Source organism: Phalacrocorax carbo, chromosome 3 (assembly GCF_963921805.1).
Source record: "Phalacrocorax carbo chromosome 3, bPhaCar2.1, whole genome shotgun sequence".
NCBI lineage: Eukaryota > Metazoa > Chordata > Aves > Suliformes > Phalacrocoracidae > Phalacrocorax > Phalacrocorax carbo.
Window position 1 is genome coordinate 54,499,416 of NC_087515.1, and position 27,944 is coordinate 54,527,359.

At 43.9% G+C, this 27,944-nt stretch overlaps 1 protein-coding gene across 1 annotated transcript in view; it reads right to left on the bottom strand.

Moving 5' to 3' along the window:
• Window positions 1-6,325: 6,325 nt before the first annotated feature.
• SLC22A3 (solute carrier family 22 member 3) overlaps window positions 6,326-27,944 on the bottom strand; it is a 28,689-nt gene continuing 7,070 nt past the window's right edge. The window contains exons 2-11 of the mRNA XM_009510865.2: window positions 22,934-23,037; window positions 20,797-20,951; window positions 17,707-17,872; window positions 16,218-16,335; window positions 12,466-12,563; window positions 12,151-12,365; window positions 8,874-8,982; window positions 8,524-8,636; window positions 7,326-7,425; window positions 6,326-6,571 (exon numbers count right to left, since the gene is read on the bottom strand). Of these exons, the coding sequence (XP_009509160.2) occupies window positions 6,514-6,571; window positions 7,326-7,425; window positions 8,524-8,636; window positions 8,874-8,982; window positions 12,151-12,365; window positions 12,466-12,563; window positions 16,218-16,335; window positions 17,707-17,872; window positions 20,797-20,951; window positions 22,934-23,037 (1,236 nt within the window). The 3' untranslated portion in view covers window positions 6,326-6,513. The remainder of the gene's footprint in view (window positions 6,572-7,325; window positions 7,426-8,523; window positions 8,637-8,873; window positions 8,983-12,150; window positions 12,366-12,465; window positions 12,564-16,217; window positions 16,336-17,706; window positions 17,873-20,796; window positions 20,952-22,933; window positions 23,038-27,944) is intronic.

Here is a 27,944-nt window from a genome sequence, read left to right on the forward strand (position 1 = left end):
TTTGGTTTGTATTTTCATATTTTTTATTGACACAGAAACCTATGTGTTAGCAAAAGCACAAATATTGCTTCAGGGATATAAAACAGTGAATAAAAAATAGCCTCATCCTATAGTCCATAGTGAAGACAGAGAAATAACTGTCAATCATTACAGCAAGTAATAAGAATGTGTTTAATGTATTATAAAATTCTGTTGTCCATAGTACCCGTCCTGTTTCACTGTATAACTTTATCTCACTGTATAACCATTACAAGTACATTTTTTCTTCTCTAAAAAAAAATTATGTACACATGCCTGTGGTTATAGGAAGTGAAAGCTTAGACCTTTAGAGATGCTTTCCAGGGAAAGCTTGGCTCACGCTTGCCAAAGTGAAATACTTGCTAACTATGAACCCCTGTTTTCATACTGCTCCCCCTGCATATCAGCCAGGCAGCACCCCACAGGTACCTGGGGACACCTGGCTTTGCATGAACTCCTTCCTGCATCTCCAGGGTGTGCTGAGTGTACCCCAAGTAGCACAGTTACTTCCTGGGCTGGAATTTGTCTTACCCACTTTCTGCAGGGCAGAAGTCCACTCCCAGGCATGCCAAGCTGCACGTTATTTATTATAAATAGTCTTTTTATTTTTTTTATGCACGTATACACAAAAGGAATGAGATGCATCCTAGGGTGGATTTTTTTTTTCTCCCATAGGACATTGTGCTGGTTTTGGCTGGGATAGAGTTAATTTTCTTCACAGTGGCTAGTATGGGGCTATGTGTTGGATTTGTGCTGAAATCAGTGTTGATAACAGAGGGATGTTTTCATTACTGCTGAGCAGTGCTTACACAGAGTCAGGGCCTTTTCTGCTTCTCACCCCACCCCACCAGCAAGTAGGGTGGGGGTTCACAAGAAACTGGGAGGGGACACAGCTGGGACAGCTGACCCCAGCTGACCAAAGGGATATTTCATACCATACGATGCCATATGCACTGACCAAGTGGCTGTGTGGGGCTTAGATGCTGGCTGCAGTTAAACCACAACAGTCTTTTTTGGCACCCAACATGGGGCTCAAAGATTTCAAGATAACCACAGATTTGATTGGAATGTGCTAGATCAAACTTAGAGCTGCTTTTGCTGTTTAGCTATTCATCGGCAGGCTCCTGTGCTTGCCACAGGGCTTGCTTGCCTGACCGTATGTTAGAGTCTAGTGCTCATTAGTGGCTGCTTTTTGCTTTTGCTGCTTGCTGTGCTGCTGTACTGCTGATCAACTCACTCTGCTGTGCCGGGAACATTTTGATAAGAGCAATGGCCATGTGCCTGGGCTGGCAGATGGCCAGGGCATTGCTGCTGCTGCTGTACAGGACAGGCTGGAACTCCAGTGTGAACTTCAGTCGAAGGGACTGTGACCTGTGGGTGAGTCCACATGGGAGCAGGGCACCCTGCAGCATCTGTGGCCACGGATAAGGCCACACCAGAGCAGGTACTCCCCTGGAGGGACTGCAGTCATGGGTAAGCCCATGCTGGAGCAGGTACATCTCTGAAGGCACTGTGGCCCCTGGAGAAGGCCACCTGGACCAGGTGAACCTCAAAGCAACTCTGGCTGTGGATAAAGCTGTGCCACAGCAGGTATTCCCCTGGAGAGACTGTGGTCATGGATAAGGCTCAACTTGAAGCAGGTACGCCTCTAAGGGACTGCAGTTCATTGCAATGTTAAACCTGATGGTCTGGTCTAAAGGGACCAGCAGTGGAGACTGTATGGGAAATACCTTTGAATTGTTGTAACTCATGATTTCAGTTGCACGTGATAGGAATTACTATAGCAGGGACCACCTGAACCAATGGAGGAGAAGCCTTACAAGAAGCAGTGCAAGTGCAGCAGTGACCCGACCTCAGCTGGCTTTGGTGCCCAGTAGCTCCACGAAACACACCACCTCTCCTGTCCTGAGCGAGCACCGTAACAGATGGAGCCCAAAGCCATGGGCTGAATGAACTCAGTGGACATTTTGAGGCCATTTTACAGACGTTTCACAGGGGTGGTCCATAGGCTAAGGGAGTGATACCTGTGTATTATATCATAGGATGGGAAGGGTGGTGGTGGCTAATAAGGATGTATTGGATAGCGTGGAACTTGAGCATGACATAAATCCTATGGAATGAAAGGTGGAGAATGTGCTGGTTTTGGCTGGGATAGAGTTAATTTTCTTCATAGTATCTAGTATGGGGCTATGTGTTGGATTTGGGCTGAAATCAGTGTTGATAGTAGAGGGATGTTTCCGTCATTGCTGAGCAGTGCTTACACAGAGTCAGGGCCTTTTCTGCTTCTCACCCCACCCCACCAGCAAGTGGCTGGGGATGCACAAAGATTTGGGAGGGGGCACAGCTGGGACAGCTGACCCCCAGCTGACCAAAGGGATATTCCACACCATATGATGGCATGCTCAAAATATAAAACTGAGGGAAGAAGAAGGAAGGGGGAATGTTCGGAGAGATGGCATGTGTCTTCCCAAGTAACCGTTATGCGTGGTGGAGCTCTGCTTTCCTGGAGATGGCTGAACACCTGCCTGCTGATGGGAAGGAGTGAATGAATTCCTTGTTTTGCTTTGCTTGTGTGCATGGATTTTGCTTTCCCTATTAAACTGTCTTTATCTCAACCCACTGTGAGAAGTGAGAAGTGTGAGAAGTTTTCTCACTTCTACCCTTCTGATTCTCTCTCCCGTCCACGGGGGCGGGGTGGGGTGGGGTGGGTGAGTAAACAAATAACTGTGGGGTGCTTTGTTGTTAGCTGGTGTTAAACAACAACAGCTGTAAAGAGAGATAAGAGCTGTAAGACAGAGTTAGGTGGCAGGGTGACTTTTGCAGCTTCTACACCTGGAGTCTGATTCTGGAAGAAGCAATGATCTAAGGACATTGCCTTCCTGAACAGGAAGAGCTCTGACAACACATTCCCCACCCATCTCTGTGGTTGGGGTGGTTTCACTGGGCACGAATACCCTCCTGCATATTTTATATATATGCATTCATTTGGATCATTAAGTCAGGCAAGAAATATGCACAGTACTACCCCAACAACAGAAATTTTGTGTTGCAGCTTGGTCTTTGACTTGTAAAGCTCTTCAAATGTGAACTCTTGCAGGCATGGTTAATACCTGGACTGTATGCAGACAAACCCACTCTCCTGTCCTTGCCAAACCAACTTGAAATGCCTGGACATGCCTGAGTGGCTACGGAAGTCCCACCTCATAACCTCTTAAAGTGTGTAATTTGTGATCTTTTCCTTCTGCAATAGTGTCAATGGCAATAAAATTTGCCACTTATTGCTAACCACTTGCTCAGACTAGATGATGTAACGAGGCAAATTTGGTGGCAGCAGCATATTTTGACCAAATAGCACATTCACTTGTTGGTTGGTCTGAGAAATCTCTTTGCAGGCAAGAAGAACACAGCTCCTGGGTTTCTGAGGTCATGTTGAACATGTGTTTCCAGCAGCGGTAAAGAGATCCTTTGTCTGCTATGCACATCACACTAAGCCTTTGAAGTATAACACATGCAAGGCAAGTAAAGCTGGCAGTGTTTGGCCCCTCCTGAAGAGGTGCCTTTCACTGAGGTGGGTCACAACAGCCATTTTAGTGTCTGCCCATGCAGTTTAGGAGAACACTGCTTTGCTGCCTGAGAAGTTTGAAGGACTTTCCTGTAAGGCTCAATGTATTAAGTGGTCTGAGACACATACAATTTATAATAACTCTTTCTAAACAAGCAGCCTGTCCAGTGGTCTGCATGACCTCGGCTGGTTTCCCTCTGGGCCCTCCCTCGCTGAAGTTCTCCCTCTGCTTCCACCACCTCATCTGTCCGTTTTCACCCACAACATTGTAGCCCCACTATCACCAAACTGCTGGTCGTACAACAGGAACTACCTACTTCACAACCTTCAGGTGGCAACCCAAAGTCTCACAGGGATGGGAAGGTTCTCCCTCTTACTAAGTCCCCCTGTTAGGGGTAAGAGCATGGAAGCCATTACCAATACAAACTCTCCTTGAAGTTGTTAAGTACTATCATATTACAAGTCAGAACACATACACAGGCTTTTTCCTGGTGTCTTTTACATATGAATTTTTAGAAAACAAATACATCCAAACTTCTGACACTGCTCCTAGCCATTTTACATGCTGAAATACTTCACTTATATTCTCTTCTGAGCAACATATGATGCTATGCAAAACAAAGAACAGTCTACAAGGCCAGAAAGAAGTTTTTGTGCCTCACACTTCTCAACGCATTTCAGCTGTCCACAAACAGCAGCAGCTGGCAAATAATATTGACTCCTCTTTGGCAAGCTGTAGCTTTAAATGATCTCCACAGTCCTTCTCAGACTGCTGTACTCTTTAAGAAACCAATTTAAAAATTTTGAAATTCACAAACAAGAAATGTTAAAAGGAAGAAAGGCTTAGCTCATACAGCGTCACATCTTATTGCCTCACTTATTGCCTGAGGGCTGTGCCTGCTGTACGGTCTGGCCGGGTGCGAGGAAGGGAGGGCTGAACTCTGTGGGTAGGCGTCTGCACTCCCACCCTGCACTGAGACACTGCACCCGGCCAGTGCAAGCCCACAGCTTCCAGTTCAGGGCTGGACTTTGCCAGCCAGCCCCAGGGAGTTTATAGCTCCCTGCAGAAGACCGTGTTGGTGCAGGAGTTTTCTCCCTGCAGCAGTAGTTCCAGTTTTGGGTCATCTTCTAGATAGCATCAATTAGCCAGATACACTATGAAATGCCCATTTAGTTTCATATCTTTCAATCACTACCGACTTTTGCTAAGCATCCCATTGACCTTTAACTATGCCTCAGAGGAAGTTAGAAAAAGCCTTCAAAGACAGCCGTTTATTGCTAACTGTTCAAAGTGTGCAAATATTAGACCGAGATTACTAGTAAACACCCTGTTTTCCTCCAGCAGTGTTGGTGGTATGGGCAGTTGCTGGGAAAAGGCAGCAAGAGTTGGGAACTGTTGAAATGCACAGTATACTCCTCACGTTAGGAAATCCCCCTGTGCAGGCACCTGCCTATGTGTGCTCTTAAGATGGTTAGACTAGAGCAGTAGCGATTCAGCTGCACTGACTGTAACATTAGCAGTATTTGTTTGTGGTACGGACCTTCAAAACTAAGTCCTATATTTGCTTATGCTAAATATGTGAGCTTATAAAGCCCTTTACAAGAGCTCAGTGGCTTTCTTTTTCTTATTTAATTCTCTGTTGGCCACAGGACACTATTTGAATACCACATTTTCTCAAGTCCTTCACTGTAAGGAGTGCATTGCTTGCCTGTCAGTGACCAGGACCCAGTGCTTGATGAAGAAGGTCATACAGCTGAAAGGGAAGGCAGGCTGTCCCTGCTATCTGCTTGCAGAGCCACAGATTCAAACACTTCTTCTACAGGTCAGCTTGAAGCAGCCAAGATCAGTTAACACCTCCTTCCATAACCAAAGTTGTTGTCTCACCCCTGCTCATTTTCCTAAGAAAGCTTGACATCTCTGTCAACAACCCAAGTAATCTCTCCCAAAGACAGAAAGATTACAATAATGGACAGAAGACAGAAACTGCAGGCCACCTTGGTCAGCATGAGGGAATTTGGTTTGTAGGAATGGGCAGAGAGCATGTTTTAGAAGGCAAAATTCAGCATGCTCTTGAAAAAGAGAGTTGGAAAAGTACCCAACAGGGGAGTGCAGGCAGAAGCCCTTCCCCTGGAGATACAGGATTCCCTGGCCAGCGGACAGGACAATGGGGTGGCACATGAACCCCAGCTGGGTCTTGGGGGAGACACCGATGGACAGCAGGATAATCTGACCTGCAGAGCTAATGCCCTGTGTAGGATGTGACACCTACATAAAGCCCTGGGAAGGAGAGAAGGAGGACTGCTGCCACATTTCAGAAATCCCTTGAGCAGGGAGAGAAACAGGACTTCTGTGGCAGAGGCTCGATATGGGAGAGGATCAGACCAGGGCAGGGGTCTCCTGATGCACACCTCTGACTCCCATCCCTCCCAACCAAAGAAAGGGCCACCCTGATCAGCACCCTCCTTCCTGAGCCATCAGATCTTCTATTTGTCCAGATTCCTAAGGGGGAAAGGACAACAGATAGAAATACTCATCCTCTTCTCCTCAAAGTCATCCACATCTTAAACAAGCAGTACCGTTTCAAGCGCTCACCACCCAAATGTATATGCTAACAATAGAAATAAACAAATGGCTCCAATATATAAAGAGATAAATAAGAGCTCACTGAGCTGGATAGTTCAACTTTTTAAAGCTGTTTTGTTCTCTACCAAGAACCACAGAGTGCTCCCTTCCTGCAAACAGCATACTCAGAAAAAAATGAATTTATTCCATATTTGTATAATAATACACTGCTTGTTCTAGACGTCCTTATGCTTGGAAGAATAACATGGAGTTTAATCCATACTCTGCAGCAAATTTTGAAGTGGTGGCAGGTGGAGAACAAATTCCCAGTATGGGAACAAGGTCTTTTCTCAGTGCTGTCCTTCAAAGGTCAAATATAGGAGTTGGTGTCCTGGCATTTCCGTTTCTTGCCACATTTACAAAAATGACTGAAGAAACAGAAGGGGAGAGGGGTATAAGGGTGAAAGAAACAGGAAAAGATGTAGTCCAAGTTGTAGCCCAACCTGCAATACTGAAACATTTGCTTTCTGCACAGGAAGTTTCCTCTTTCTTTAGTTTTAACATTGAAGCAGGCAAAAGTTGTTGATGTAATATCCAAAGCCACTGCTTGAAATATTAATGTACAGCACTATCTCCTCAAGAAATTTAGCCAAGGTGTAAATGTTCCCCACACGCCTGAAGTGCAGTGAAGTCTGGCTTGCTGTGTGCCAGGAGTGGGAAAGCTGTGCCTACAACTCTTCAGCTATAAATTCATCTTGGAAGTGACTTTTCATTGACTTCATAAATTGTGGAAATGCTCCCATGATCAAGGGCCCTTCTTCACAGGATGCTTTGATTGAAGTAATAGCTGGTTTTATTGAGCAGAGAGTTGCAGGCTATACTTTGCATTATCTCTCTTGCACACTATTAATTTCTGCTTCCAGAGGTGAACAAGACAACTTTGTGTCTCTATGAGAAAAATACAGATTCTATCCCCATTCTTTTTTTTAACAACTGGTCCTAGTGGTACTGAAAAGTTTACGTTTCTCTTGAGGAAAATACCACCTGCTCATAACGTCAACAGGATGAGGGAATTACTTTGACGCTTGGAAAACATCAGTAATTTATGACATCTGGTAAGGTTGGAGAAGAACGCCCTCAGGAAACCTCACCCAGGTAAAAGTAAGAAAATACGTATCATACCTTGAAAGCTGCTCCACATCCTCCACTGTCTCTGGTAAGGAGATACCTTTTGTCTCTGGTAAAAGCAATACTAGGAAGCCACAGACACCAGCAAGAATACCTACAATGGACATTGAAGAAATAAAAAAGCAATAAGAAAATCATTACTTTTCTTATTTTCAGGGTTTATCCACTGAGGAAAACCTATTCAGATTAAGGATGAAGTGAAATTTTTAAAGTGCAACAGCTATTTCTGATTACTCTACTCTTATCAAACACTTCTATGCTACATTAATGTAACATATTGCAAAATAGCTTGAGGGCTAGGGGTTCATTTGCAGCCTGAACTGCCCCCAAAGGGAGATCTTAGAAGTAAAAAAACCTGATATACGTGCGCATGGCAAGTGCATACAAACTGCACTGGAACCAGAATGGTATTTCTCACATAAGACAAATCTGCCTTTTTTCAAGGGGCTTTATCCTGTAGATACATCTGTGTTTCTTGAGGCCATTGATATTTTCCTGAAATACTCTCTTTGTGCATCCATAGCCAAAGTAGATTATGTGATTCAGAATAAAACTTCATCCTTGGGAAAGCGCATTCAGATGCAGAGCCAACCTGAAATACTTCATCAGGAATGGCTATTTTGGAATAATTTCCTGCACAGATATAATTTAAATAATGTAATGAGTTAAAAATAGGAGGGCTGAAGCAAAAAGTAAAATGTTCCCTGACTATCGCACAGTCCTCTGTGATCCTCACTGATTTGGCAGCTCTTTACTCAAGCCAGAGGGAATTCTGCCTTTCAGCAGCAGCAGAATTTCATAATTAGATACTGTGAAGACCGTACTTCTATATATGTCTATTCTTGGAATAATGGTAATCTTTTAAAATGCCTTTTGTCTTTCCATTTTTGTCTTCAGCTAAAGTTGTCATTAGTACCAATTTCCCTTCTTATTCTATCCTACCTTTTTTTGCTTTTTTCCCAGTCACCTGTATCTCCTGGAAGTCTGGTTTAGCCACAGACTCCCATTTCCTTGTTAGAAATAACTCGGGTTTTTTCTACAGAATTACTCCACTGGCTCTTGCTCTAGGCATGAAGGTTGAGAGGGGCTGGTCTGATGGGGAGATGAGGTCACACACTACACTTTTGCCCCAGAAGAAAAGCACTGTTAGGAGGATATTTAAACCAAAAGTATATTTTAAATCAAATCTTACTGAAAATAATTAGAGGTAGCTCCAACCAAATGGCTGCTAATCGGAAAAGCAGGAACGGGGCTATGATCCCACCCAGGTCACACAAACTCGAGCACAGGGAAACACCAAAGTTTCTGCAAAAGAAAAATAGATATTTGAGAGGCACTACCAAAGAGATGAACCAGCAGTTTAAGGAGCAGAATGTAGACTTAGCTCCAAAATTAACTCATCAGTATATGTCATGACATTAAACAGAGGCTATTCAGTTAGGAAACTCTGGAGAAAACCAAGTTTTACTAAACAGCGATGAAACAGGGAATTGGGAAAAGCAGAGGGAAAAGGTGAAAGGTTTCTGGGAGCTTTCTACGTACCTCAGCGTCGTAGGGTACAATTCAGTGTTCACGAGATAGACAATTTCAAAAGCCATCGTGATGGCTAGCCTTCCCAGCGTGGCAACTGTTGTTTTGAGCCATGGAATATCTGTAGATTCAAAAAGAAGCCAGGTGAAGTGTGCTTTGCTGCAATAGCGGAGCATTTCTGAGAACCCCAGGCCCTGTCAGAAGAAGCTACATCATAGAAACACTGGATCAGTGCAAGTCAGACTGATATAAGTCTATACTGGCATTTATTGCTTCCCAGAATCATGCAAGGCTACTTTGGAGAATCAGAAATCACTTCCAGTCACTTGATTCAAGATGCTGGTGGGTCATAGCAGCGTGGGTTGGAGAACGAATGTTATAAGCTTCCATGACCATGCCCAAACTGTGCTCTGGAAAGAAGCATTTATTTATATAGGGATGTTATGCTGTAAGAAACACTGCTGAGTCACCTCCCAAAGCCTTTTGACCACAAAGAAGCTACTTCTAAAGGTCCATAGAATCATAGAATAATTTCAGTTGGAAAAGACCTTTAAGATCATCAAGTCCAATCACAAACCTAACACTGCCAAGTCCACCACTAAACCATGTCCCTGAGTGCCACATCTACATGTCTTTTAAATACCTCCAGAGATGCTACAGTAAAATAATTCTCCCTAGAGCGGGCCAACTACATTTCGTAATTTGTCTAGCCATTGCACATTAGACACACTCCTAATAATGCCACTCCTGGCCATCCTCCCCTTTCCCTTCCCTGGTGCTTGTCTTTGTTCTGACCCAGGGGCCTTACACTGCCCCAGCGGCTCTGCCCAGCTCTCCTGGCTCCGCTCAAGCCCTGGCTCCCAGCCACTGCCCTATATACATCTGCAGGGTGCCCTTATACATCAGCAGTGGGTGCGATGGTTACATCTGCACCATGTGCAACCCTTCAGCAGTCTGACTGCCCACTCTGGAGAGCTGGTGGCCTCTGGAGGAGCATCACAAGGAACTCAATAAGCACTTCTGCAATGGTCTTGGGAGAGGATGGTTGCCTGTATGATCTAACTGGCCAAACAGAGAGGCAAGTGAAACAGCAAGCCTGAACTTGGCATGAAGGGGAGCTCTGCTGTTGGAGAGGGGTCCAGCAGTGATTGTGTTCTCTCAAAACTTCAACAGGAAGAATAAGAAAACATTTCAGTTTGCACTGAACTAAAAAATTAGAGGCTTTAGTTTATTTCCCCTCCAAAACAACCAAACAAACCTCCACCAAATTTCATCCCATGTTGCATGACACTGCTTTTGCCCTGAAATGTTCTTTTTGCAAACACCTGAAAGAAAAGCAAGAAGAACAAACAAATCCATGTTGTCTCCCTGGCATCCCTTCAGTCCATCAGAACCCCGAGGTGAGGGTGACGTCCATGTGCCTCCTTCCTCTGCCGGGGGCCTCAAACTGTGTAAGCACCCCAGCGTGATGGAATGCTTGCAAGCTGCCACTGCAGATTTTCACATTTGTATAAACAGACCTTTCTCGACAGCAGGTGTCCCATCTACAAGTATCTAATTTCCAGGCTGTCCTCTCCTCACCTGGGCAAGGTCCCCTCAGCACTTCACCACTACTGAGAGCAGGCTGGCGGCAGCATCCTGCTGGCCCCCCCAGGCCACTCCTTTCTCCCCTCACTCAAGACATACCAGGCCCACACGATGCTCCTGCTCTAACCCCAGACCTGCTGCACTGTGTTCAGCATACGGTATGACCCAAAATATATGAAGGTGCTAGAGGCAGGTGTCCTGCAGGAGTAATTCCCCAGTGCCACTCTTCGATTGCTCCTCCTGCAACAGCCCTAGCTTCAGGAGATCAACAGTTCCCCAGTCCTTGCTGTCCCAGGGGGTCCTTTGTAGTTCTTTAACAGGTGGAGAACAATGCTGGCAAAGTCAGCAGATGATATGGTGACCAGGCCTTCTGTGCCTGAATCGCCGTGCCCTGCATCAGGGGAGCTGCCACAGAAGCATGGGGTGACTGGCATCTGATTGACATATGGCGGCTCTTCTGAATGGCACACAGCAGTGGGGATATGGGGAAAATCTGCCAGGACAGCAGAGTTAGTCCTCGCAGGCTTCAGTGGTCAAACCGATGAATGCAAACAAGTGATGATGATGTGACATTCCAGGGAACGGTCACACAGCCACCAGTGCCAGCACCAGGAACAGGCTGTTGATCTCCCCTCTCCATTTCCCTCTCCCATCGTTTCTGTTTCTATTAAACCAATGAAGCTCCTCAAGCATACAGTATTAATTTTAAGTACTTTTGGAGGAATCCCTTTAAAGAAAATTTAACTGAGATGGAGGTGATTTAATACACCTCTCTGAAGGATTTCATTTTGCACTCACCACAAACATGACTGTTTTCATGGGCACATCATACTCTTGAAGTGGCTTCTCATGGCTCTTCTCTAGGAAGACAATTGCCCCACAATATAACTTTGGGAACTAAAACCTTTAAGGCTGGCCAGGACTGTCCCTTACTTTGACAGAAACATCCGTGGGGAGGAATAAACCTCTCTAATCCCCATTCAGCTGCTGGTTCCCAGCTACACTAAGGTGAAGCATGCTGGTGTGGTAACATTTGCTTCAGAGCACTTCTAAATTCTTCCCCAGGGATAAAAAAAAAATAGACACAGAGAGCAAAACAATTTAAAGAAAAGACAAGAGTGCTAGGAAGCCTGTGTGCAATATCAGACCATTTCATTGTCCTTGAAACGAGATAAAAATGTCTTAATCAAAAGCCATACCTTTCCTCCAACCTCTTAACATTGTCCAAACCCCTGGAAGGGTAAGGGCAGGGCAACAATCTCCATGTTGTCTGACACAGCCCCTACATCATGTTGTGGTTTGCATTGTTTTATTTGCAAATGAGAAAACCACCAAGCTGCCTCAGCTAAATCACTGATTTCTTACATCATTAAGTGTCTTCCAAGTCAGGGAGCATATTTTACCTTTATGTTTGTATACTCTTCCCTTGCATTTGCCTTCAAAAACAATACAGGGTCTTTATACCCATTTTTCCTAAGACTACACCCAGCTGTGGCTCACTACCCATCAAAGATCTGATCATTATATGTCCCAGAGGAATCTGTAAGCAAGTAAGGTATGTTGTTCCATGACTGCAGTGCTGCTTGCATCACCAGACACTTTTTACTTTTATGTACAGTTTTGTGTGGCCTGCTGTCCCTGCTTAAGAGGTGTCAGAGAGACATCATTGACCTGAAGAGCCTGGCCTTGGGAAGGGAATTACCTTCTGGCAAGAAGGCAGTAGTGAAGCATGCAATTCCTGCCACAATGTTGCTTATTCCAAAGGGAAGGCGCCGGCCAATGCGATCGATTGTCACTAAAATTAGGAGAGCAGCAGGCAGCTCCACAGCTCCTGAGATGAAGAAGTCTAGGTAGAGGTTTCCTCCAACAATTCCTAGGCGCATGACAAGCCCTTGGTAGGTCAGGGCACTTGTGAACCTAAACAACAAAGGGAAGAAAATGTTGAGAGGCAAACGAATTACTACAAGCAGCTGGAAAGACCCCAAAAGTCACAAGGGAATTTTTCTCCATAACTCACCAGGCGTACATCAGGATAATTGTGTTCTTCCTCATCTGAGGAGTCCTCACCAGGTCGAGAAAGGAGGGGTTGCTGACCTCCTCATTGCTAAGAGTAATCTGAGGAGAAAAGTAAGCAGTGGAGTCAGCTGTTGGGGGTCAGGCAGGCGCTGGGGCAGAGTTTCTCTGTAAACATGGTGCTCAGCAATATTCCAGTCCAGCGAGCAAAGGTGCTGATGAGCCAGCTTGCTGCTTTTAGCACTCCAGAGTGGTGCACAGATATGGGAAATAGCTTATAACTGGATGTGGCTGTGGGCTTTCCTTAATGATGATCATGCAAAAATCAGAAAAAAAAATCCCCAGTCTTGACTTGAGAGTGGAAAAAATTATTTCCTTGTTGTACACTGAGAGAGGTTAACCTAGGATTTCTTGGAAGGTAATAAGTGGTCGTTGTCATGTCAAGGTCACTGGGAGCAGAGCTACCTTCTGCCAGAGGTGACAGAGAGGAGGAGACTGTTGCAGGAAGGGCAAAGTGATGGGCTGCAGGGAGGAGGGAGAAGGGGGTGAGCAGCAAGCAATGGGCTTGGGAACACAGCTCTTTGCACAGCCGGGCAGCAGGAAGAAAAGAGGAGTGAGAGAAAAAGCAGATCTGTGAAGGCGCTTGCATGCTACAAAACATTCAGTTGGTGACTGGTGAAATTCAGAGGGTCTTAAAATACAAAAACACTGTGGTGAACATGGCTTTTATCCTGGAAGAAAAAAATCCTGCAAAGTATGAAATAATGGTCTTCATACTGCTTACAAAGTATAGTAAATCTGTTTACAGCTTCTGCCAATACAGTCACAATGAAACACTCAATGATATCATTAGTTAGGAGGTTTAACAATAACAGGAAAGAGCAGGATTTCACACAGCCTGTGTTTACATGTTGGAATTCATTGCTATAAGATATTGTGGAACCAGAATATTAGCAGGGCCAAAAAGGGATTAGGCACATTGGTGGAGGCTGTTTTTAACTGTGGTCAGCAGTTTTTAACCATGATGTCCAAGCCAGGCGGCAGCCCTTTTGTTCATATGTTCATCTGGCAGGTGAGGAAGACAAGGAAGAGAAGGCAGAGGTGGTTTTAGGCAGGGACAAACTGTGAGAGCCCCCAAGAACTGGCAACCATGGCTGGGAGTGCCATCAGCTCTCAAAACAGCTGTGGGCAACATGGGGTTAAACCTACTGCGCCTTTTTAGGAGGATTTTCGTCAGCCTGGCTGCTTTAACACTCAGTTATTGTCCCCCTCCTGAGAGGAATCCTAAGAGAGCAAGTTGAGGAGTAAACCCCTCTATGACTGCAGCACCTGCTGCTCGCATGGGTACAGAGGCCAAGGAAACTATCCTGGCTGGTGGAGAGATGTGGGTGAAAGGATGAAGAAGCGCATGGGAACATGCAGATCTGTGGTGAGAACATGGGTAAAGACTAAAGCATTGCCCAAGGGTCTTGTCAGCTCAGCCAGGGCTATGCCCAAAGCTTTCACCCTGTATTTGTTTTTCATCTCATAAGGCAGCACAGATGTTTTTCAGTGAGATTTGGCTGGATGTATTTATGCATGACTTTTTCATAACTGAGCAACACAAAACTTTGTAAGGGGGCAGGGAAACCTCACATTTGTTTGAACTTTCTTTCTACTGCCCCTTGCTTTTCTTCTGTAACCAGAGCCAGAAGTTTTCTTCAAAGTGCTGCCACTTCCACTGCGTGCCAGAGCCCTTTGTGGGACAGGTGGAGGTTGATGGGTTTCTGCACTGCTCTTGGAATCTCTCATATTATGGATATAAAGCTGCCATTACTTTGTTTATAAGAGCAGGTTGCCAGCCATCGGTTGTGACCTTGTGCAAATATGGGTTTAGTTTTCCAAAAGACTAAAGATAAATTAAGCACAGCTGCTACCATATATTTTTATGTCTTAATAAAGTCATAATAACCCCAAGCATGATGAGACATTTTTATTATGGATGAAGAAAAAAATCATTGTGGAAAGTCAACTCTTTGTGGGGAAAAAAATCCTCTTTTTGTTCTTTGAAGTCAAGGAGAGCTTTGCTATTCACATCTGTGCAGTCAGGAACTCAATGACAGGGGCCATGTTTCCAAAGAAAACTCTGGAGGCAGTTTTATAACCAGCTTCCCTGGCATTTTTATGTCCCACCAAATTACTTATCAGGTTTTCTGTGATAATTTTTAAAGATTCCTCATAGCACAGACATATAGTTCTGCACATGCTTAATTCTGCACAGGACAGTACATCCATGTATGTCTATAATACATATGCATATAAGTTAATGTATACTAGAAGTACATATGTCTTGATATGTATATATTGTAGAAATATGTATATGCATAAAGAGGGAGTGTTTTTAGATACACAACTCTCTCAAGAAGCGTCTCTTACTCAGCTAGTTGCAGTCCATTCTGCTTTTGGACAGAGACCAAAAATAAAAAAATTAGCTTGAAAAAAAAAAAACACCAAACATGCTAGGATAATCATGGGCAACTGGGAAAAAAAGGGTTTATAATTTACAGTTGATTTAGTGAGTTCTGGATGGAGCTGAACTGTACTAGTGTCATAATTCACAGAGCAAAAGAAGCAAATGTTTATCTGTGTTCATACAAAAGTAATCTGTGGTTTCTGCATGCTAATAAAAATGCAAGGCTGCTACATACAGAGCCATGTAAGGGACTTGGCCAATGAAGTTGTTACCAATGTATTGGAAAATTTTTGCCAAAATGCATTGATGGATAATGCCTCTCTTTTCTCCCTGTCCCTCCACACCTGCACCACTTTGCCTGAAATTCTGGAGCTGCTACATGAAAGCAAAGTCTGACATGAGTTAAATACACTTGATCTGTGACTACTGTGCTTCCTGGAGATGCCCTCTCTCTCCTGGGCACAGCACCAAGAATGACAGACATTGTATATTAAAAACAGTCCCATGAACAGATCCAGCACGAATCTGGATGTGTGGAGGTTAATCTGCTACAGCTGTTTGTGGCTTAGGATCATGAGCAGGGACACTTAAGAAAAAAATGAAATATAACTTAAAACAAAAAGCAGGTAAAACCACACATCTCCATTCTGATGTGACTCTTTGAAAATGCTGATGTTTAGAGAGGGGAAGTGGGTGTAGGAACACAGGGCTGAACGTGGAGGGGGAACTGCAGCAGCACAACCTTCCTGCTATGTGCTTCAGGCCATACTTGGCACTGGGTAATGCTCACCAGGATGGGGGAATCTCACTGGTGTATATGCCCCAGCCAACAACAAGAACAGCCTTCCCTATTTTGAGTTTTGGGGCATATTTTTCTACTATTGGAATGGAAGCAAATTTATACTCAAATTCTGATTTCCTACATCATCATCTCTTTGAGCTGTAAAAGGAAGTTCTAGCAAAGGAGCCAGGGAAGTGGATCCTTCTGTGTCCATCACTCTGTCAGCTGAAATGGCATGAAATGCCATCGGATCTCAGGATAGTTTGTGATATTTACCACAAGTTTTTAAAGTAGAAGAGTTCCAAATAAAGGACCTGATTCATATTTTCAGCCCGTGTCTTTCCAGCCAGTTCACTTATACCCTCTTGCAATTGACAAAGTATGGGACTGACAATCTTGTTCTGGTGTGACACTGCAAGATGGTTGCCCATCACATAAAGAGAATGCATTTTAACACAACTGAACCTTCAAAAGATTAAGAAAGTTTGGGAAAAAAAACTCTAGCTCAAACAGATTACAGTACCTCTGAGTAATGCGGTGAGAGATATTTCCCATTGTGTTTTGCAATGTCATGCATGATTTTTAATGCCTTCTCTCCCTTCTTCCGTGTCAGGAGCCAACGCGGAGATTCAGGAACCACCCTGTAAGAACACAGGGGATTTGCCTTTTAACTTCATAAGTAAACCAAAGTCCTTTGTCTTTTGCCTGTGTTAATACACAACACACTGATTTTTCATTCTTTGGGATATAGAAACTCTTTTGTGGACTGCTTTTTCAGTCTCCTGTAAAATGTCTGACCCTTGTGGGCAAGAAAGAAGAAAATAGGCTACTCAGTGAAGACGAAAAATAAGAAATCTAACTATTGTACTTGCATAATGGATGTCAAAAGTCTTACAATCAACAAGCAAACAAGGTGCCTGTAGAACTGCAAGGAACAATGAAAGTCAACACTAAACCCAGGCAGTTCCAAGTACAGGCAGACCGGGGAGCTTCTAGCTGTACCTTTATAAGATACAAACACACACACACTCAAATGTAAACATATATTATAAACTGAACACAAAGCAATACTACCGGTTGGTGTTTTGGTTTCTGCTGGCCTAGGGTTAGGCTGATTCACAATGTAAAAGTTCACAACAGGCAATGATTAAGGAAAAAATGTGCAGGAAGGGGGTATGTGGATTAGTTTCTTCGGATCCAGCCCAGAGGATGGCTGCACTCCACTGGGGCTGATGTCCACCACAGTATAGTGCTCTGCTTTCTTGTAGCTGTACTGCCCAATTCATGGGACCTGTAGAGCAAGTTCAGGCTTGAACTGAGTACATAATTAATCGTAGAGGTGTGGTCCCATGGCTGATGGGAAAAGCAGACTTTGGTCAAGTTAACCAGATAAACAGCCAGCCCCAGAGCTAAGCAGGAGCAGAGCAGGATTCTGTGAAGGGTCAGCTGTGGCTGACAAGAGAGGCAAACTGTTGGAGCAGGTCCTGAGGAGGGTCACAAAAATGATCCAAGGGCTGGAGCACCTCTCCTACAAGGACAGGCTGAGAGAGTTGGGGTTGTTCATCCCGGAGAAGAGAAGGCTGCGGGGAGACCTTATTGCAGCCTTTCAGTACCTGAAGGGGGACTGTAGGAAAGATGGGGGCAATCTCTTTAGCAAGGCCTGTTGTGACAGGGCAAGGGGGAATGGTTTTAAACTAAAGGAGGGTAGATTTAGACTGGGTATAAGGAAAAAATTTTTTATAATGAGGGTGGTGAAACACTGGAACATGTTGCCCAGAGAGGTTGTGGAGGCCCCATCCCCAGAAACATTCAAACCCTGGTCAGAAAAAGCAAAGTCATGTATGTGTGTGATTCACTAAAAATAATTAAAAATGCCAAAAACAACAATATGTAAATATCTTCTTCCTAACCTACAACATCTTGAACCCTGGAGACTTGGGACAACAGCAGGGGTTCTCAAGGCGCTTGAATAACAATAACAATAATGACAAGAGCAATGACTGCAACATTACCAGTAGTAGAGCAGGAAGAGGAAGTTGGGCAGTGAAATGGCCAGCTGGATCCCCTGCCAGGTGGGAATCAAGTACGCAATTCCAGGGAGAATCATAATTCCCAGGGTGAAGAATATCTGAATCACAATCCCAACAATCCGCTGGTCAGAACCAACAATCTCCGTCACTGAGCAAAGAAAGCCAAAATAAACAACAAAGAAACAAACCTAACTCAAAAGAAAAATATTAGTGGTGGAACATAAGGTGACTGCATCCGGTCACAAGTCTGTCTAGCCCAACGTCTTGCCTTCAGCAGTGCAAGCATGTCACCAAGGCTGTCCAGGGCAAGCATGGGTGACACCTCCTCATCAGTTCGCCCACTGTTCTTCAGCTAGACGGGTTTCTGACTGTGTGTTTGCTAATGAATTAAATAGGGCCAGAACAAGGGTTTGAGACTGCATGATGATCATGCTTAGTGTTAAATTTTTAGCACTCTTCCTGGCACAGTTTTGGCCCATGCTCCAGACTACAGGATCCTCCAGGCAGGGGCTGCTCCCAGCAGGTAATATGGACAAGACATCTGTGGGGAAGAGAGTTTAGCCATACCATGTTGGTTGCTCTGAGGGCTAAGGTATGGTATGGCCCACAGCTTGTTTTCTTTATTAGAACAAACATAGCCTTTATTGTTTGGTTTTTTTTTTTAATCCTTTGGTGGATTTTTTTATTCTGTGAATGTGCCTAATGACTTCTGAAACTCATGTAAACCCATATTTCAGGCTACGAGATCCATAGCTGAGATGATCAATGCATGGAGTGTCTTGTTTGTTTCAAAACTGTCACCACTAACTGGCCTTCAGAGTAAAAACAGAGGGTTTTGCCTTGGTTTATAATGCACAGAAAACACTTTTTTTATTTTACTAAAGAAGACACAATTTTACAAGTAACAGAGATTCACTTCAGCTGGCAATGCAGGGAGATATGACACCATTACTATTGTTATTGACTGTTCATAACATTTGCATGCCTCGGGGGTAACTCTATTGCCTAAATGTAGCTGCTCAGCACCGGCCCAGGAAGAGCTGGGTTGTATGTAAAGACAAAGTGAGGTCCTTGGAGCAGCCTGTTGTGATTCTGAAGCCCAGATAAGTAGCTTGAGACATGTATTAATGACGACCATCCTCCCAGTGATCTGTATATATCTTTAAAAAGATGTTAGGTTGGTAAATTCTCTGGGTGATCCTGGGACATAAAAGTAGATCCCTGAAGGGTTTTAGATAGAATCACTCTCTTCAAGAATTAAGGACCTTGCTTAGGACTGTGGCAATACACTGGTCCTCAGAATGCTATATCTCTGAACCTTTCCCTAAAGTTAGGCAGACTGCTCTGAGCATTGGAAAATATTCCTTTCTGTCAAAACCTGGCCATCTTAAGGAAGCCGTGAGTCTGTCATAAAACATTTTGCTGCTTAGAGCACTTGCCAAAGTTTTAGGATGTCAGTTTAAAATTAGACCATGTGTTTGGAAGTGAGGGGAAAAGCAGCTTCTGGCTCTTTCACTGGATCTTGGACCCGAGCTGCTCAGCAATGTAACTTTGCCCAGAAAACTTAAATGCTGCTGGCCTTTATTTAGTTGCTGAGAGGGCTAGACAGGGGACTGGAAGAAGCATGTTTGACCTATGTCAACACAGTGTTCCCCAGTCTCACTGTAACCCTTTACATCTGTTTGCAGTTCTGCTCTCACTTGTCTAAATTCCACTCGGAATTAAAAAGAAAAAGTCATGGGCCTCACAGACTACAGTGACGTTACAAATTTTTACGCTAGATAATGACGTTATCACTGTGTTTTGGATTATCACAGTAGATAACTGAATGGCTGATTTTCTTTTTAAGTAAATCTGACGCCCGATCTCTAATAGGATGCTTTCCTTAGTGCCATGCTATTTCATGCTCTGGAGAGGAGGTTCCCTTTCTGAACCTGGCAGTCATTCAAGATGTCTCAACAATACCCTGTTCTGGTGGAAAGTAAGCTTGCTATGCAAGAAGCTTCATCGCTGGGCCATGACTATAACCTGTCAAATAGTCTGGATCCCTGCTGTTTTGACACTATTTATAAAAAAGCTTCCCTTCCTTTTCCCTTTCAGGAAATAATAATCCTAATATGGACCATGATGCCCAGCCTGACACTAAGCAAATCTTCCCACCTAAAGAATGAAGACCAGCCATCCAAGTGTTTGTTCTCCCAGTGAGGAAAAGCAGTTAATTCCTTTGAGCATCTGTGGAAGATGTCCAGACTCTGCCAAAATTAACCATGTCCCTGTTTGTGTATCATGATTGATTTGAGGCTTGCTCTGCAGATTTTTATTATCTTGGTGATCGTCTGTGTAATAAGAAAGCCTATATATATACATATTCTACTCCTCCACCTCTTAATTATTTATGTTAATGCCTCCCCCATTGGAGTCCATAGATTAGATAGCCACAAAAGTCCTTAGATAACACCAACAGAAAGTGTTGCATTGCTACTGAATTGACTATGGCCAGCTACAAGAGACATATTCAGATACCACAGTGATGGGTACAAAAGGAGAGCCTGGACATTTCTGAAGGACACATCATTCTTGTTAGTCTGCCCTCATGCATTACTTCTTCCTCACTTTCCTCCACGGGATCCTATGAGGTCAGGCAGGCAGGTACACTGCTACTCATTTCCATCTCACATCAGTACTGCGTAACAAAAAGAGTTTGCACTTGCTGCCATTTTCAAAGGCCACATCTGTACCAGCAAATTAGCAGATGGTGCCAGGTAAGGAAACACCAGACTGTTCAGCTGCTGGAGGTGTCCCCATCATGGTCTGGACACAGGCCAATGACTGCTTCCACAAAAATTCAGTTCAGGCATGAGGCTAGACTACAATTTGCATGCAGCCACCTTATCTTGGAGGACAAATGCATTAACTACGATGGACTTGGGTTATTCTTTGTCTGCTGACCCAAGGGCCAGTGCTTTGTCCCCAGGAAAAATTTTCATCAAGAGCAGATGTAGCTGAGCTCCCTGTCCTCCAAAAATCCCTCACTTTTCCTAACCAGAAAAGAAAGAAAATAACAGCTCTCACCAATCACGTAGCATGTCATCCAGGTTCCTTTGCCAAACACACCTTGGAGAAAACGGAAGATCAAAAATACAGTAAAGTTTGGTGCAAATGCCACTATGATACCACATATCCCAACCCCAAGACAGGAGAGCAGGTAGATGAGGATTCTGCCGTATCTGTTGAAAAAGGAAAAGAAAGACAAACTCACAGAAAGCCACAAAGATTTTTTCCCTGGAACCTCATTTTAATACTGGATCTGAAAGCACCTTTTTGAGACCAGCCTTGTTCCAGAGGGAGGCTGCCTGAAACTTAGTGGTGTTGGCCCTTGGATATGGGACACTTTTCCCTGCTGTAGTTATCACTGGTTTTATGTAACTAACTTTAAAACTGGTGATGTCCTCGCCAGTCCCCCTTTTATTTTAGAAAACAGTTTATCTTTTAGTAGCTAAACCATAGTCCATATGTTACAGTTCATATTTTTGACCAAGTTGAAATAACAACAACTTTTGTTGGGGATTTCTGTTTTCACAAATTATTCTCCTAAGAGTAATTACAGACAGGTCTGTGAAAGTAAGTAATTTCTTCTTCAACTGCTTTATGTGATTTTCCAGTGGTTTGTTTAGATTTAAGACTGCTTGTTTTCAAAGTCTGCCTAATGTATTTGAGTGTCATATTCCAGCAAAAAGCATAATTTTTAATAGGTAAACCCATAATTCCAAAGATAAGCCATAATTAAAAAAAAAAAAAAAAACAACAAGAACAAAAATTACCACCTCCCTGTAGTTTCATGACAACCATGTCCTTGGAACACAACTAGAATTTACAACTTGATCTCTTCTGCATTGTTGTTGTTGCTGTTTCAAGAAAGTGTGAAAACTGGTACAGTGGTTTACCTTACCAAAAAGTATTTGTGATAATGTTTTTTTGTTCAAAACATTTCATGAGAAGAATTTATATGGGACAAAAATCAGCATATTTTCAACCAGATTCATTCTTTGGAGTGCTGTCAAGGAGACGAGTCCACTGGTCTGGCTACAGTACAATCCCCAGTGCTATCAATGTGCAACATTCATAGTTGTACTGTAGCTACATTATGCTTGATACACAAGTACTCCTAGATGTATTACCTCGTTTTAATAATTAGCTGTAGTATCTCTACTCTTACACAGCCTTAAGGTGCTATTATCATAACTGCCCTGCCAGACACTGAGCAGAGATATCGTAAGTTAGCCAGCACATTGGCATCTTTTTGGCCTTACTTTATCCCTTATTACTATATTCCTGGGAAAGATCATGTTTTCCTTAAAAGTATTTTTGTTTGCTAGTTCAAAATTTGTTATCTGAGATGACATTCCAGATAAATCCTGCCTACAAAGAAATCATACCTTAAGTTATCATTACTATTATTACAGATACCAAAGAAAAAAAATCAGGCAGGAAGAATGTATTTTATGACCTGAAGAAATATTTCTGCCAGTTAAATCAGCAGTAGTGCTCTCAGTCAACACATAGGTAGACTACAATTAATTATCAGCACAAAGCACAAATCAGGCTCCCTTTTTTAAGAGTAAGGTAGAGCTTATGGGAGCTCCCCACTCTGGGGCAGGTTGGCTGCTCAAGCCTGAATATTAGTCACATCTTTTCCTTGGTGTAAACCAAGCTCTAACACAGTTGAGGACCAGCTGGAGGGAGCTATGACCTTGGTGGTAAGCATATGAGTCCAGCCTGTGAATGGAGAGAGTCACCATACTGAGTCCCTTCCTTTCCTTAGATAGCTGCTTTCTTCATCAATGGCACCTATTAAACATCCTCCAGTAAACACCAGTCCAGAAAACTCCTCTGAATGCTTCCTTTTCATTTCTGTGTCCTTCTCACCTTCCTGGGTCCAGATATGCACAGAAAACTTTGGAAAGAGCAAGAAAAGCTCTTTTCATGACATATTAATGTCCAAACATGATCAGTAAGTATGGTCACGTGAAATTTCCAGCCCAAAAGGAAACAAAGATTACACTGGCTGGATTTTGTTAACCCAGGCCAGGGACGTTTATCCAAAGTGAATTAAACCTCCAAAGTGTTGATACATGCCTATTGCAGGTGACACTACAAGTGATTTCACCTCTGAAAAAAAAATCAAAGGACAGTAGCACCTGTACAGTACCTGTCTGCAGCGTAGCCCAGGGTGAATGCGCCGGCCAGAAACCCCAGATTGAGGATAGCCTGTGAGAGATCCAGCATCCAGCTATTGCCGCACACAAGGTTATACTGAGGGAACAAGGGAGAGGCATAAACACCCCAGGTGGGTCATTCATCATCCTCAGGGTCAAACATTATAGAAACTGCACAGGGCCAGGCGGGAAGGGGAAGAGGAAGGGGAAGGGGAAGTTCAAATGTGCTTGTTCAACAGCAAGCACCGATGTGCCAGGGAAGCGCCGTTATAGCGAGCACTCTTCAAGCTATCATGAAGATAGAGGGAGGGCTCCTCCTTGGCAAAAGGATGCGGTTTCACACATCAGTTGTCCATATATGGAAAGCAAGTCGCTTTTTTGCAAACCAAACACAACACTGTTAAATATGTTGCCAAGGCAAAGCCGTGACTTTGTTTAGTGCAGAATAAGGTTACACAGCTATAGCCACTGAAAACATCAGCTTATAGAAATGGTTTAATTCTTTTTCTTAGTGCCTTCTAAATAAAAGCAAAAACATGTCGCCTCTGAGGAAACTGAAAACAGAGCTCAGATCAGTTTCAGACACATTGAGTATGTATTTTCTTGGTGTAGGTTTCCCAGACTTTTCTATTCCTTACACTGCAGTAGCCATAACTCCCTAACGTGACATTACATTGGTGCATATCTGAAGAATTCATTAACAGGGATGGGGATGGGTAGGGTGAAGGGAAGAGGGAAGTAGGTAAGAGGAAGGAAGACAAAGAGACTAGGAGTTAAAACTAAAATAAAACTAAAAATAAAGTAGTTATCCAGAGTGTATGTCATTGGGAATTACTTTAGAGGTTCTTTGAGAATAAAGAAATACCAACCACTGCCTGCCACGTTCTGCAGACCTTATGGGAGCTGGGAGGTTTCAGTTCATACCAGGGGTAACCTTAGGATCAAGGCGGCTTCAGGACCAAGGGAAGCCACAGACAACAGCAGCTGCTAGACAGACCCTTTTGCTTTCAGGCATGAGCTGTAAAAAATCTTTTTATTGCTAAAAAGGTGCTGGTTGCTGAAGCACACACAGCAGGTCATGTTTGGGCTCACCTATATTGCGTACCACAGTACCATTGCTCAAATACTGTGCTTGGAAGGGGTGGTCACAGGGTGGTTTTGATAGAAGATTCTTCTGCCTCTTCTGCTACTCACAGTTCTCCGGATTCTGAAATGTAGTGCCATGAGCCCAAGATCTGTCTTAGCTCATTTACCTGCTGTAATGCCCAGCAGGTATTGCCTCAGCCTGGGATTTCTGAGGTGCCTCTGCAGGAGAATCAGAGGGCACCCAGACTTGGATTTCACTGAGCTTGAATCTGGACCCAAAAATCTAAAGCAATACTCCTAAATTTTTTAAATGTTTATTAAAACCATTTCTTTTAATATTTTGAACTCCACACAGGTGTCATTCACACTCATTTCTGATGGGCTATTCTTCACTTTTTAAAATGAAACTCCTCAGTTTTGGTTCCAAATATACTATTAGCACTGTCACTGACAGTAGCCATAGCAGAATTACTGTCATTCATTATGACAATTTTACTGAAGTCCAGGATTTGAGTTGGTTTGTGGCTTTTTGTTTTTCTTGAAGCCACAGGCCTGAGAATGTTGTGACTGAGAACTGCAGTTTCCAGCTTTCACAACTGTGAAGAAAAAGTTGACTAGTAGTCTCATAGGTCCCCAACCCGACAGATATCCTACCCCCACTAGCTTTCAACAAAGTCATGGTCTTGATGTCAACCCCTTCACTCCAGGGAGCCTGACTGGCCACGTTTCAGCCAAGCCAGGCCATCAGCATGCGTCTTCCACTCCTGTAAATCTTGAACAGGAGCTGCAGAAACCTCAGCTTCTTCTGAGAGTAATAAAACATATTCTCAGCTGTCATACTCAAGGGCTATTGCAATGCTTTCATAAACTAGCCTGAACACAAAGCAGCACTTTAAGACTTCAAATGTTGCTTAACCTCTTCTTGAAACAATGATGACCCTGGCATATACTATCAAAAGAAGCAGCTTTGCAAAGCAGAGTTTTTTCATTATGGTGACCATTAAAAGAAGACTTTAGAAGGCAATGCAATTGCCTGTGCTGGTGGCAGAGTTTGGGGCTCTCAGAGGAGCATCTGCAGCCACCTATACAGGGCAACACGGCTTGCCAGAGGGCCAAAAAGGTCCCTTCCAACCCCTACCATTCCATGTGTGTGTAAAAACCAGATGCAAGAAAAGATTGGCTTCAAAAGTGTGCAGGGTGGAAGCTCTACAACATTCCTAGGCATCACTGACCTTCCAGAGTCTCATCTTTTGGCGGGGTTTTTCACTGTCCTCTGCACTTATCAGGCTGAGGGCACTTCCCTACTCATATTACTCCAGGTTTCATCTCTTTTTCAAAAATTGTTTTCAGTGATGGAGCATCACAGAGGCCAGCTTCAAGCTGCATGTGTGCTCCAGCTTTGAACACTGTTTAATATGAACCTTTGCACCATTATATTCCACTTCCAGCAGATGCTTGTGGAGTCACCCTGGGAGCACCATTGCCCACAGCCGCAGAAAGGAGCCCTCACACCTCTCTCCTAGCAGTCCTCAGGAACAAAAGAGAGATCTGAGCCTGTGCTCTGCAGAGTGAGTTGTCTCACAGTGAAGGTTAAGGTGGCTCAGCACTTCACAAGCAGCTCAGCTCTTTGAAAGATCAAAACCTGGGAGGGAAATACCAGGCTGATAGATCAGCAGAGAGGGCTTCATACAGGACCAGGTTTAAGAGCCCTTCACAGAATTGCCTAGGTCAGAGAGCAAAACATCCTTCAACACTTGTGATTGCTTGTGATGAAGATGGCCACGAGAGAGCCTCCCCCTCATAAGCCAAAACAGAGAAGGAGAGAATGGGGAAGGGAGTAAGAGTGTTATTGCCTCCCCAGAGACAACAATAAATTAGTGTGAGAACAAAAATTAAAAGGTGTGTGCAATAACAAAACCATTAAAGCAATGTTTAAATGAGATGATGCTTACACAGACATAAAATCCTTAAATAAAAACATTGCAGATCACTTAAAATCCACTCACCCCTATTTTCCATTGTCAGTATCAGAGACCAAGCCCCAGATTTCTAACACCTATAAATTGCATTGGGATTCCAGCTCTCCCTGAGCCGACACACTAGGTTTCACAAGACCCAGGAGGCTTGGGTATCCTGGCAGCCCAAGTGACGGCAAAGGGAGCACTGTCGTCAGCAGTGCCGGGTGGACGGCTGCCACAAGGATGAGGAGCGCTTCCCACCCTGCTGCAGGGTGGTTCCAACCTGACACCCTCAGTGCACTGCACAGCTGCTCTCCTGGGAAGGGCACCTGCCCTTCGAGGAGCAGAGGGGAAGTTACGAAGCTACAAAGGTAGCTGAGGAGCTCAGCTCCCAAGGTGGTGGTGCGTGGCAGTACTGGAGCCGTGCCCAGGCAAACAGCCAGCCTGCACATTGCTGCCAGGAGGGACCAGCCCCTAGTGCCCGCTGCAGGCACTGGCCTTTATGGTTTATACTTTTGATCCTTTTTCAAAGGGTATATTTATTTTTTAACTAATTTGATCCCTCTTTACTGTAAACAGGCAATGAATAATCTGTCATGAAAGAGGGCAGGAGAACAAATGTGTGCCAGAAAGAGAGAAGGGGAAATGCCTTTACCAGAGAGGACTCTTTCATCTGAACAGCAATTTCAGATGATTTAGGCAGCAGCTGAAACTAGCTCTTGGCTAACAACATAGTCAAATATTTTTAATATTCTGGGAAATAGGAAAATACAGAAAACTAAGAAATTATGAGCTCCACCTGAAGAGATTAGTGACAATACACTAACTGTAGTCTCCTAAATTAGTCCTGTGCTTTGTTATTTTCTAAGTATTTAAATAACTTCTGGTACAGATAAGCATTCTCAGAACTTTTGTGTTTGCTTGACATAACACCTAGCATTTAAGTCATCATCCTGCTAACGCCTGCTTTTCGTTTGCAAACATAACCTTTAGAAGGGAATGTAACCTTTAAAAGAGAATTGCACACCCTGCAGAGATCTTTTTTTGATCCAAGCTGCCTGTCAGACCCACATCACCACTTCAGCTATGACCTGGTTTGGTTGTGCCTGATAGTTATCCCAACCTGCATCACTTGGAGGAAAATCATCTGCATCTGTTCACCCAGAATTTCAGCCTGTCTCCAGTTAGCAGTAGTCCTCCTATATAACACTCCCCCAAAACATCTCCCATGTCCCTTGCTAGCAGTCTGCACAAAAGGGAGCAGAGTGGTGCTCCCTCTCTGCTTGTGAACCATCATATGCCCATCCATGTATGGGCTGATGTTTACACTCCTACCACACAGGCTGCTCCTATGACCAGGCAGTTGTGGTCCACGCTGTGAGGGGCTTAGCAACCAGGAGCACTTCCATGCAAATATCTGGTGGCATCAAGGAGCAGAAGAGCTGTCCCTGTCAATAACCATCTCCCACTGTGAGTAATAGGAGATCCCATTCCCTGAAAGTACATGTTCTTCTCAAAACATACCAAAAAAATCCCAGCATATGGTCTTTAAATGTCACAGACTACCCTCCCATGATCACAGTTGGTTTCCAAAACTGATAACATTGAGAATCAAAAACTTTAGGGCTTTCTATCTGTCTAGACCACAGCTGTTTGACTTTGGTTTTCTTTGTTTTCTTCCTGAATGTTGCAGTTTGACAATGCCAGGGATGAAGAGTTATGGCTCACTCCAACTGAAAATAAGCTGCAGAAGAGATGTGAGACCAGTGGCTCCTTGTCGAGCATCACACAACCCTGGGGAAGCTGAGACCCAGCTGAGGTTTCCCTTCAGAAGTGTCACCTCTATGGCTGCAACAGCACACCCCGGCTGCTGCAAAATTTGGGACATATTCTGAAGGAATACTGGGAGATGTTGGAGTGAGAAAAGCTTACTCTCCCATCCTTCCTGTGCATTTGTAGG